At 41.5% G+C, this 12,953-nt stretch overlaps 1 protein-coding gene across 1 annotated transcript in view; it reads left to right on the forward strand.

The window, feature by feature from the left end:
* Nucleotides 1-208: 208 nt before the first annotated feature.
* Nucleotides 209-12,953, forward strand: part of MORN3 (MORN repeat containing 3) — a 15,555-nt gene continuing 2,810 nt past the window's right edge. Inside the window, exons 1-4 of the mRNA XM_019507291.1 lie at nt 209-338; nt 5,728-5,883; nt 7,882-8,039; nt 10,626-10,785. Coding sequence (XP_019362836.1) covers nt 5,739-5,883; nt 7,882-8,039; nt 10,626-10,785 — 463 coding nt within the window. The 5' untranslated portion in view covers nt 209-338; nt 5,728-5,738. The remainder of the gene's footprint in view (nt 339-5,727; nt 5,884-7,881; nt 8,040-10,625; nt 10,786-12,953) is intronic.

Genomic DNA, 12,953 nt, shown 5'->3' on the forward strand with positions numbered 1-12,953 from the left:
CACAAGGTGAACGCCAAGGTTTTACTTAAAAAAAAAAGGCTTTTACTGCTCCAGTAATGACTGCAATTAGATTTGATTGCCAACTCTGTGATGAACCTCATGGAGCCTTTAAACCCTGACAGTGTTGTTCCCTGGATGTGATTCTCACATCTCTTCCCTGCAGAAAAGAGCTTGTCTGTTGTGAAAGTTTGCTTGAGTTGCTATGGCTACCCCAGCTGGAGCTTGCAGTACCGTACACAGACTCCAGCTCCTGCTGCTATAATGCTGTAGTTCTCCAGCCCTCCCTGGGCCATTCCCTGCAGGACGGACAAACAGATCAGCCTTGAACTGACTCTGAGGTTAGTCTACATGTATTTGCTATTAAAAGAGGGGAGACGGAAATTATTTTAGTCTAGAAACATGGGCCAACAGATACCTGTTAATCTCTTTGCATTGCTTTGGAATAGCTGGAAAATAAGGGGCAGCTATCTTTAGAGAGGTTCCCACTAATTAACATCAAGATTTTTCCGATTGCATTAGTCCTTCTGTTGGGGTTGGGGTGGTGCAGGTGCTAAAGGGCACAGTTGACACTCCCGCGGTCATAAATGTGAGGTCATAGCAGAAGTGCTCAGGGCAGGGCCTGTTAGATTCAAACAAAGTCTGCGACTTCTACTAAATACCTTGTCATAGGGATGCAAAAAAAGGAAAGGAGTCTTCCTCCATCCCATTGTCCTCTGATTTAGTCCAACAGACTATATAGGAAAAAAAGATTAAAGTTATTTTGGGGCTAAGGTTGGGGAATGTCTGATTCTGTAAGAAGCTACTAGCTCCGCCCCACTGTAGCAATTAACATCTAAACTGATGAGAGTTGCAGAGAGATCACTGGCAGCTATGGAACAAAAAAGCAAGAAGACCACGTTCTCCTGCCAGTTACCCATTAAATGAGGGCAAAAGGAGGTGAAGGAGCAAGAACCAAGCTCCCCAACTTCATCGCAGAGAACAGCCTAAATTTAAACAGCTATGAGGGAAGGGAAGGCAGAAAAAAAAGCTTGCTTGATTCTGAGAACTCAGTTGTACGCAGCAGCCCAGCAGAGCTGCAGGGCACCTGTTATTGCTGGCCTCAATTGCTGACTGGGAGCCCAAACCCACAGATCCTCTCAGCAGAGCTACAGCAATCCAGATGAACACGCTGCTATTATCTCTCGGACTCCTGAACTGTATGTAAGGCTAGAAAGTTCAAAGGAGCTCAGCGTCCGTGCAGCCATCTAAAAGTGGCCAGAGTTTCAAAACAGCTCGCAGGGTTGGGTGTATGTTGGGTGCTGAGCAGTTCGGAAAATCTGGCCTTAAAGTGTAAACTTCTTAAACTTCTCGCTGATTTAATTGTGAGGTTTTGGGATTGCAAAGGGATTCTGGCACCACATGGACACCAAGAATGCGATGCAGAAAAATTGCAAGAGACGGCCCTTTAGAAGGTCTGTAGTGAAGCTACAAAAATAGTTTCTTGTGGAGTACCTCTAGCTTTTGTCCTGATTTACCCTCCTGAAAGAAAAAGCAAAGAAAATCTAGGCCTCTTGTGGAGCCATGTGAATTAAGACAAAATTATGAAACTAAAAAAAAATAGTGCTGTAAGAACACAAGGCAGGATTCGGAAGGAGTATACAAAAAACTGGTCTGGATGGCAGAGCAAATGAGATGGTTTTAGTGGGAGCAGCAGCATCTACTGGTCAGAGTTGTGAACTGCAGCACAATAATTTGTTGTCAGTTCCCAGCCATTAATGGCAGAGAACAGCATTTCGAAACTCTCAGTTTATTTTTTAGATCTATTTGTTTTGCATTTCCTAACTTTTTAAACCTGCAGCCTCAACACTGCGTTACTGTATGTTTGTTATTTTGAGTTCTCAATATAAAATCAACACAGAAGCCAACAATAATACAATATTCATCCTGTAGACTTGGAGATCAAAGCAGGAGACGACTTTCTCTTCTGCAGCGATGTCGAGTCATCTGTATTCTACGGGTGGATTTTTGAAAGAAACTTTTAAGAGATAAATTTGTAATACGCAGAATGGAGGTGAATTGCTGCTTATATGAAACTCTTAGCTTTAACACATTTATTTAAAACTGTAACCTAGAATTGTATTAAATTAAGTTACTGTATTTAATTTTCTTGTGATTTTTGTTTTGTGGGGCTGGGGAAAATGGTAGTTGCAACCCTTGGAGTTAAAGTAGCTGCAACCCATGGTGCTCTTGGAGTGAAGCACGAGAGGCTTTGACTTCGTTCCGAGTACATACAGTCATGTTCCTGCCCTAAGATGAGTGGATGCTTTGCCTCAATGAACATTGTGGATCGTGTAGAAAAAGTCTAATCTGAGTGTGTCTGAAGGAACAGCGTGTTTATCTGGCCAATCCTCCCATGCCTTGGTTCCGCTTTTGCAACAAGAAGCCAATAATACTTCCTTATCTCACAGGATGTCATGCTAGTATTTGTCAGTTGTTCAGACAGTACAAGTATCTACACACATCCAGTCAAATAGGTGGGATTCAGTCCCCTCTGCTGCTCTTCCAGTGAAGTCAGGCAAGGCAGGGGGACTCTTCCCACCTCTTGTTTTTACTGCCTAAGGTTTGTCACAAATCAGCAGACACTCCAACTCATACTGCACCCTCCTCACCCTCATGCTGCTCTTCAGCACAAAGCACCAGCAGAGACTGCACACTTTGCAGATACAGGGCCTGGTGCTGCATGACCCTGTTACTCTGACTTTAGTAGGTTTCTGTGATGGTTTCTGAGATGGTGGACACGTGATTGCTCCTTTTACATACAGTATTCCATGGAGAAAGAGGTATACTTGCAGGGCTATATTAATTTGATGATACCTTTAAGCATACATAGCACAACAGAGGAAAACTAACATGATCTTTTGGGATAAGATGTGAACACAACCCAGCCTAGCTTTTCTTGTATAATTACCATGATGTCATAAAAACCCAATGATGTCTGTGCATAACAAGATAGACCCCAGTTGCTTGTGTAGTAAATTAACTAGACACTGTGAAGGCTTCATGTGGACTGGGTAGTAAAATATGGGAATCCTGCTTTCTGAAGTGTCCTAGAAAATAACACCCTTGTATGTTTAAGTGTGCTGATCATTCACAAAGTAGAGGCACTGAGGTAGGGACTACTAATTATTATTATTATTTATTTGTATGCAGTAGCACTGGGATGCCTGGACCAGGTTAGTGGGCCATTGTACTTAACATTGTACAAGTACATAGAAAATGATAGTTCCTGACTCTCAGAGCCCACAGGCTGGAAATGAGCTGTTAACACATGGGTGAAACAAAACAAACAGAAAACAAAAAAATACCAGGCAGGGTGAGTGAGTAATAACCAGATCCATTAGGATAGACTTGCCATTTGTCCAGTCCATTGATGGATGGCATCAATTGTCCACAGCAATTTGAAGTTGTCATACCAGGTGCTAGGTCACTGTCAAGTAGCAATTCTCCATTGGTAGCACAGTGGAGGTGTTTCTTAACAAGTGATCTGAAGTATGCGAGTACAGGGACAGTACATTTTGAAGGGGACGTTTTTCCACCTAGTGGGGTAGTATGAGAGAAAAATGCAAAGGCTGACTTTGAGCCAACAGATGTTCTAGGCTCCCGTCTTTGCCAGAGTGAAGGGAACATTCAAAATCATATTCATGTAATAGGATGGACAAGTAGGGAGCAGCTAAATTATGAATGGCTTCAACAGGGGAAACATGAAGATGCTGATTTGATGGGACAGAATGAGAGGGAATTGTCTATGCAATATGCAAATCTGCTTCTATCTTCCTTTTCCTTGCTCCAAGGCATAGGCACTGACTCGTATTTTTGCTGGGGGGGGGGGCCTAAGATGATGGACATATGGAAAGTGTTATGCGTTTCAGGTGACAGCCCTGTTTCTAAGGGGGGCCATGTACTGCTGGGCACCTCTGCTCCGAAGGGCTTTTTGTAATCTTGCGTTGTTTGTTCGGATCCAACCTTTCTGTCTTCCTTTCCTACTCTTTTACTAGCTGCGTTGTTACAGATTATTGTCACTTATATTGAACTTCACCCATTTTTCCAACAATTGAGCTCATAATCAGGGTAGGTCTGCTAGACTCCAGTTATTACAGGATGGCCATTTCATTAATACAGCATGGCATATTTGCTTTACCTTAAAACTATGGCAGCAACTCAGCTGGCCTCTAAAAGCAAAGAAAGGGAGTTAAATGCACATCTTAGCAAATAGCAAGGCCTGAATGTTTTGTGAGCTACGAGCATCCTTAATCAGCTGATGTACAGTTCCACTTGGTTGAGGGAGTACAAATAAAACTCCATTTACTCCATTTGCAGTCTCTTTCCTCAGGGCCTCCATTATTTAGTAAGAAAAAAAAATCCCCAAACAAGAAAATTAACACAACTTGCTCAATAACCAAGACAGTCTTCTCCAGCTTCTCAAAAGAAAGAAATGGAGGGAGACAACTTATCTTACCCTTCAAGGTACTTCCCTCCCTACCACATTCCCCTACTCAGCTTAGGCTTTTATATATCTCCGAAGCTGGCTCCCATTCTGGGCTCCCAGTCTCCCCCTGTGGGGAATTGCAGCTCCCGGAGTACCTGCTCTTACAATATGCTATGGCTGTAACAGGCCCAGGGGGTGCCCAAATATGCCCTCAAGCCACGAATGTAAAATGGCAAAAGGAAAAAAAAACAGGTGCCAAAGCTGCAATTCCCAAATCATTATTTAAATCAATGGAAGCTACTCTTTGGTAATGGCTTTTGAAAATTTAGCCATGGATTACCATTTATTAATTTAATTACTTAATAACTCTTTATTTATTCAGAACCAGGTTAGCAGCCTGAGGTTAGGTGCATGTTCTAATGTTGTAGCAATCCTGATCTCCTTTGAGTTGTCTGAAGTGTATTTCTGTAGTGTGCTCCTATAACAAAAAGCGTCTTGTACGTGACCTTTGCAGCATTGCTGTTCAGAAATCTTAGAAATCATGAGTCAGACCTCTCACCCCAAGTAATAATTATTTACTTAAAAATAAATTTACCAACATAAAAATGCATTGTTTTTTTTATTTTCCTGCTGTTTTTTTTTTCAAGTATATTTCTCCTCAACCATGAGCATAGAAACTTAACTTTATTTTCAAATGAAAGCTAAGAGTCTCACATATTCATATGGTTCCAGTAGCTGAGCCTTTGAAAACACTGGTTATCACAAGATGTGTAACAGAAAGGGTAGCAAATCTACTTGTGATTATCACAGATGTCTTCTCATGTGTCTTTAAATTATTGATGTATTTTGGCCTCTTTTCTGTATCCTAAAATGTGTTTTGTACTTATCATCTCCATTTAAAACATTACCCCACTATAGGCTCTTAAAGATTAAATTAAGCCATATCTCGGTGCTGACCATCCTCTATATCCTGGAAGGCACACAAGCTATTTAAAAAAGGTCAAAGAGCCATAATCAATTCTCTATTCATCCCAGGCAAAGGGAAAGGAAACCACACGCAGAGCCCTTTGCTACAGGCAGAACACCTACACATATTAGGCCTTCTCTTGGGACTGTGGAAGACGAGGTGCTGACAACTGGGAAGGCAGTGTCCCCATCCCCTCCCAGTAGTAGCCTAAATGGCTTGGAAATTGCACATCCTGTTAGTACCTGCTTTGATAATGTCTGATTTATGTCTAACAACCTTTTGTTTTTATTTCTAGCTAAGAACAACATGCCCTTTGTAAAATATCCTAGGACTGCAGAGCCTCTCTGGAATGAATGGGACAGGAAAGCCCAGAAAAATGGATTAAGACACGCTATTTATGCTGTAAATGGGGATCACTATACTGGGGAATGGCTGGACAATTTAAAACATGGTAAAAATATTGCTTCATAGAAACTACAATATACTTTTAGATTTGTTATGATCCTCTGCAGGGACTTGTGATTTTTTTTTTTTACTTACTTCTGCAGGCCAATGCATTTAGATGTGGTATGATACATTTAGGTTAAAATTGAAAATATGAAGGTAAGATTTCAAGTTAAAATTCAGTTTACAGGAAAATGTAATTTAAAAGTATTCAGACACTTAGGTTAGGTATTATAAATTACCAACTCATTTTGAGCTCGTTATTTTTAGTAAATGTGTTTGTGGTTGTGTGATGGCAAAATTAATAAAAAGAAAATAAATTTGCAACCCTAAGGCATTGAAGACAGGGAGGTGTTGAATTTTTAAGTGGGAACAAATGAGTCTTTAATTTAATTAGCTCATTTAATATAAAATCAAGGGTTTATGATTAAGTCATGGCCTTAAAGAAAGTGATATGGACTGGTCAGGGCTGGCATCTGGTGCCTGTGCAGATAGGAGGATAGACAGATGCTATCATTTCAACCTTAATATGTTAAAAGGTAAAGTTCTAACTTAAAAAAAAAAATGAAATGGTTTTAAGAACATAAGTTGAGGTGAACTGATTGTTAAACCTAGCTGTACTAATCTCTCCTCAGTCATATTTCCTATTGTAAGAACATGTCTTTTTCTATTTGAATGCAAACAAAAATGTAGATTGTTATCCCTCTTTTCCTTCTTCTGCATTCACTCAACACCCACAGAGGGATCCCATGTTCCTGACCTACCCCAGGTGGCAGAGCCCCCTCACAATTCCCCCTTTCTTGTAAAGAAATATACCTACCACAACTAAAACCCACTGTTTTTCACACCTCTGCTATGAAACATACTAAAAATGACTGTGCCAAAACCATAACCTTAGTCATGGCTTATGAATGCCAGCGATGGAGTATAAGATGAGAAGAAAGAAAAACAGATCTGCTCCCCCAGTCTCACAGGGGCAGTGACCTTGCATGGCCAGAAGGAAGAACTACAATGAAACTAAAAACTATTGGGTGCCTATACATGTGCAGCGAGGCTGCTGCAAGGTGCTGTAATTACAGTGCATCGGAGCAGGCTCAATTATTCGAGTCTGTTGGAGCATGGCAATTACTGTGCTGCAGCAGACTCTAGCGTCTCATGTATCAACGCCCCCATGCTTAAAAATGGTGGTGGGGGCACTTTAGAGCTCGTCCAACAAGCTTTAGATAAAGTGATCCCACTGCCATTTTGAAGGGCAGGGACACTGATACACAAGACGCTCTGGGTGCTTAAATTAGATCAGCTCTAGGAGACACTCCAATTAAAGTGCCCCCCCCCCGACACCCAGAGCACATGTATAAACTCCCATTGTTCTTCCCCACTACTTGCAAAATCTGTGAATATATCCCACTCAAAACAGCAAGCACATGAATGGCATTCTGATTAATTTGACTTAAAGTTTAATATCATGAGTTTTTGTAATACAGTGGCATGTAAGTTTCCATTTAAGATGGGGCCTACTGTTCAAGGTGGTGAACAGAGAAAGATGGAGCCCCTGCACAAAAGATCTTGCAGTCAGAGAGAAAAGAATGAGAACAAGGAATTAGCCTTGTATTCTTATATCCAGTTCACAGACAATAAACTGAGGCACTGAGCAATGAGAGTTGCATAGGAAGGCTCTGATTAGATCAACAGTGCATGCAGCTTACAAAGTGTGTCAGAATCATAAGCAGTAACCTGGCTTCATTTAGGAAAGATTGCAAGGCCATACTTGTTTTTCTATGCTTTCATACATGATTAAACTGTAAAACCAATGTTCCTAGCTGACTGGGTAGATTAAAAGATGTGGGCAGCAGAAGAGCACAGTGTTCTGTTTCTCCTGTTGATATAATTAATGACTCACAATAAATCTTGTAAAGGTGCCCAGATCTTGTTGCGTTGAATGCCTTCAGAAATGCTTCTAATAATAAAGGTTATGCTTTACTGTAGTTCTTGGACTTTAAAACAGGGAAAGGAACGCAGATCTGGAAACGCACAGGAGCAATATATAATGGTGACTGGAAATTTGGAAAACGAGATGGATATGGAACATACAGCATTCCTGATCCTGTAACTAAAGGATATAAGAAAGTGTATTCAGGCTGGTGGAAAAATGACAAAAAATGTGTAAGTGATTTCCCATTCTTCCCCCAAGGCTGTTATACAGGGTTACTTTGTAAGAGGTTATTAATGGATGTCTTGATATGAGAACAAAATCATGGGCCAGATTTGGACATACATTAAAAAAAAAGTTCTGTTGGCATGCTGAGAGGATGGTCCAAAGCATGAACCTCCCCCTAATTCTTTATGAGCTTTAGGCTTCCAAAACAAAATTCTTCAGAGCATTATTTAATTGTTATTTATTAGATACCAGCAGTGGAGAAGAAATATTCTGTAGCTGCTGAGAGAAGGAATGAGATTAAGCTGTCCTCAGAGTTTTAATTTTCGTTATATTTTGCATTGACATTTGGGTTGTTGAAAGATTGCCAGCCTTGGAGACTAAAATGCATTATCTGCAGAAAAGGCTTAGCATGGGCAATAGAAGTACTAGCTTTCCTTCATTGTTCTTTCTATAAGTTGTAGCCCTATAGACATTTAATTTTCCAAAGCCACTGAATCCTTGGTCTCTAATGAAATTCACAGCAAGGAGGGGTAGTTGTACTAGGAAATCTTTTTAGTGTAGGCACCTGTTCCCCGACAACTGAAATGAGATCATATATATCCAAACGACTTGCACACAGCAATGACTACAAACCTAGGTCATATTCAAGGGAATGGTGTAGAAGTAAGAAGTTTTATAGCCTTTGATCAACCTCACAGCCTGTGTAACTAGTTACTTCCACATTTGAACTGAGTAATCAAGGCTTGTTGGAAGAGCATATATGTAATTGTTACAAGAAGCTATAGCTTGTCGACATAGGTCTTTCACAAATCATCACAATACATTAGGACTATAACACAGGTCCTTTTAGGAATAGATTGTTGCCAGAGAATACATACCTATCTTTATACCAAGGAAGTCATCTTTGAAAAAAAAACTTACTGCCGTTTCCTAGGCAAAATCCTCTTAGAAACACTTCCTGATCTGCCGATGAAAACTTCATGTTACCCTCTGTGTCTGTTTTCAAATTAAATTAAGAGCCTCTGTGACATCTAATTGGCATGCACTTCCATGGCTCTCAACTCTTCAGGGAGGCCTCATTTTTCATTCTTTGAAGATATATATTGAATGATTGAGCTTTTGTGAACTATTTAGGATGATGCCCTCATTTTACTTGTCCTTTCCTTATATGAAAGCTTTCCATTTGCATCCATGAAGCTCAATGCTATTAGTGTTCTGACAAATCAATTTTTTCCAGAACTGATTTTATTTTTCTACAGAGATAAGCTACCGCTTTCCTTCTGTGGGAAAACTCATTAGCACCATGTAAACAGTTCTGACTGATATAAATCTCTGGGGCAGTGCAGGCTTTTGACTCCTCAGAACAGGTGAACATACAACTAAGCCAAACAACTCTGGTGCTTCCTGTATAAAATAACATACGTGGTCTTCTCTGAGGAAATTCCTAACCAAAACCCACCACTGCCACAAACCGGTTGTCATTTCAGATGAGACACTAAGGAGGTCAGAATTTCTGGAGAATTATTAGTCCCAAAACGGTTCCTCCGGGACAGGGTTGAGGCCTTTTGGCTTGGGACAGCACAAAAGCGGCTTGGAAAGATGTACTGGACAAAACAAAGACTTAATTCTCCATGGCTGCCAGTCCAACAGCTTTTGATAGTGATAAATTAATTACGGAATTAAAAAAAACAGAGAGGTGGAGAAGGAAGGAAACACTAAGGTTGTTTGGGGGAATTTAGGGTGTTTGGGACATTGTGTTTTAGGAAGGAAAAGAGTCAGAACAATGCAGATCCTCTCCTCTGGTGTAAAGACAAACTGAGACCACTCCTTCTCAAAGCAATGTAGCTTTTATCATGTTTTTTTCCCCCTTGCCCAGAGGATTGTAGAGTCACTACTACAGACATTTTCTTGTGCCACAGCTTAGATATCAAGCCTTGTTCTGGTTCTTCACCATTTTCTGATTTTTTTTAATCCCCATGGTTTCCTGTTTTGGGCGTGGATACAGTTCTGGATTTGTTTTATTTTTGGAACATATATTGTATTAATAAAACTCTAAGGAAAGGAGGGGACAGCCCTTGCCTCAACAGGCTCATAAGTAGCATGATTCTCAAAAGGCTTGTGGGAACTTGAAGGCATTGCACTCAGCTCCAGGCTATAGGGAAAAGGTGGACAACTTGCAGCATACATGCCAGAAGTGGCACAGGAAGCCTCTGTGTGTGGCTTGGGGCAGACCAGGGAGGGGACAGCAGCAGATGGTTCAGGAAGCAGAGCAGTAGATCAGGCAGGAGAAGGGGATCAGGGACTTAAGCAGCTCCAAAATAAAAATATATTACACTTGGCTAACCTTGCATTCATTTTGAACACCTTCTAGAAGTGAAAAACATGAGGGTTTTCTGGTTTATATAGTTTTTCAATAAATGTTGCTATGTATTCAAGATGCTGTTAAACACATAGGCCACTAACTTGCTCATTATTGCTATCAGGAAGCAGCCCCCGAGAATCCAGACTCCATGCACTAGATAAGCTGCCTCTTGTGAATGCAGAGAATGCTTAAGCTTGGAGGAATGAGAACCAAAACCTTGTCGTTTTAGGGCTACGGAACTAGATTTTATTCAGACACCGAATATTATGAAGGGGAATGGAGCAATGGGCAAAGAAGTGGTTGGGGTAGAATGTACTACAAGGATGGATCCATCTACGAAGGGCAATGGCTGAAAGACCAGCACAGCGGGCAGGGAATGCTTCGCCTATGTAAGTTCCAACAGTTCCTGCACTTGGGATATGAAAACTGCATATTGACCTCCAGCACCCACAAACCTCTGATCTCTGGGTGGTCCCACCATCTTCCCTAATAACGTCCTTGTATTAGGAACATGGGTTCTTCCCCCAAATCTCTTCCTTGTCTTCAGATCTTGGGTCAGATTCTTTCGTCTTTTTTCCTCTGTGATGTTGCCCTCCAGAACAATGCTGTGACTCAGGCCAGCACAAACTGTGCAGTTTGTTTATTCTTAAATTACCAGGATAGGCGAAGAACTCGTCACGGCAAACCAGGAACTTTCTAAATGGGGGCATTGCAAAACACGATCTGCTTTTCAATGTTCAGTTCTAAGGTCTGTTTACTTTTTTTTGGTTTTGGTTTCAAGTATCATTTGAGGGCCCTTCTTCCCTGCTGTTATATTTTATCCCGGCCCTCTCCAAAGCCCTGTATTCACTGGTAAGCTCTGAGCTCAGCCTTATAGGAAATAACATTGAACCCTTCATGACCAGGGAATGTTGCAGGCAATCTCAGGATAAATATAGACATTTTGGCTCATTGTTCTGCTTGAAGTTAGATCAGTTTGAACTTGAAGCCAAGAATCCTCATCTTCTTCCAATATAAGGAGAGTTTCTCTTAAAATGGTCCTGGAAGGCAATCTCCATTCCTATGCTGCTGTCCATCTAGTCGGTTCCTCAAGTGAACTCCATACTGATTCAGCAAAGCAGAGAAAAAGGATAGGTAATACCTTTCGTATGAACTGCATCTAAGTCAGAGAGATTGCCTCTATCATGTAAAGTCACCTTAACCCAGTGGTTTATCCTAATTAAATTAAGAAAACCAGGCTCTCATGTATAAGCTGCATAGCTCATTAGCTTTGGTCCCCTTAATATTACCCACCTCTGGATTACGAATTAGATGTCCCTCAAGGCATATCTGCTCACTATCGGAGCTCGTGCTACTTCAAGCATGGCTTAGAACTGATTATAAATTGGATTCTCTTGGTTAAAATTAGGCAGCACAATTATTTCATGCCCACAAGCTTAACATATTCAGCTCAGCCCCTGGAAGCAGGCTCACATGCTGGAAGCTTTGCAATAGGGAAGAAAAGCAGTTCTTCAATGGAGGTCATGATGAGCTGCAGCTCAAGATTAAATTGCTTGTGCTGGCACAATGCCTGGAGAAGGTGATCTTAGAGTTGGGAATCTCACTGATTTTCTGGCTCCACTTTAGACAGGTTTTTAAAACTAGACCATTGCTCATTGGCAGCAGAAAACAAGGCTGTGAACAATGCAGTGTTTCAGCTGCCTTGGAAAGGGAACAGAAGGGAGGTCCAGTGCATTTCAGTCAATCCGGAGTGTTGGGCAGGCCAACCCCATGATTTGTTGGACTCCAGGCTGATGACATGAGAGAATGTAAAGGTACACAGACTGAGTAGTTGGCCCCTTTTGAGACTACCGCAGAGCAGGTGCCAAGGTAGACTGCAGCACCCTCACCATCCTGAACTTCCTCCTACAAACCTAACCCATATCCAACCTTTGTCACATATGTGTTCAAAGGCACATCCCCGATTCTCTCCTGTTGCTTTTACCAAGTGTTAGCAATTTCCAGACACCCTCACATCCTTTGCAGTCAGCTCAGAAAAGCTGCTGCTGCTGCCCCTGCCATCACACAGGAGGCTGGAGTTCCAGCAGTTCAAATCCAAAGGTCCTCAAAGCCCATGTTATAAGTAGCTTAAAAACAAAACATTATTTTGGAAGTATGTTTTGGCCCAAAACATTACAGCTAGAAAGAAGGGCTTAGAAGTCAATTGACCTGGCCAAACTGATAGCTTTTTATGATGAGATGCCTGGCTTTGTGGATGTAGGGAGAGCAGTGGACAGGATATACCTTGACTTTAGCCAAGCTTTTAACAAGGTCTTCCACAACGTTTGGCAAGCAAGCTAAGGCAATATAGGTTGGATAAATGGACTGTCAGGTGGATAGAAATTGGGTGGATTGTTGGACTCAAAGGGTTGCTGTCAGGTTGGCAGCCAGTATCGAGTGGAGTGCCCCAGGGGTTGGTCCTGGGCTTAGCTTTGTTCAATATCTTCAGTGGTCTGGAAGATGGGATGCAGTGCACCCTTACCAAGTTTGCAGATGACACCAAGCTGGGGGGGGGGGG

This window comes from Gavialis gangeticus, unplaced genomic scaffold (assembly GCF_001723915.1).
Source record: "Gavialis gangeticus isolate Ggan-Ray unplaced genomic scaffold, GavGan_comp1, whole genome shotgun sequence".
Lineage (NCBI taxonomy): Eukaryota > Metazoa > Chordata > Crocodylia > Gavialidae > Gavialis > Gavialis gangeticus.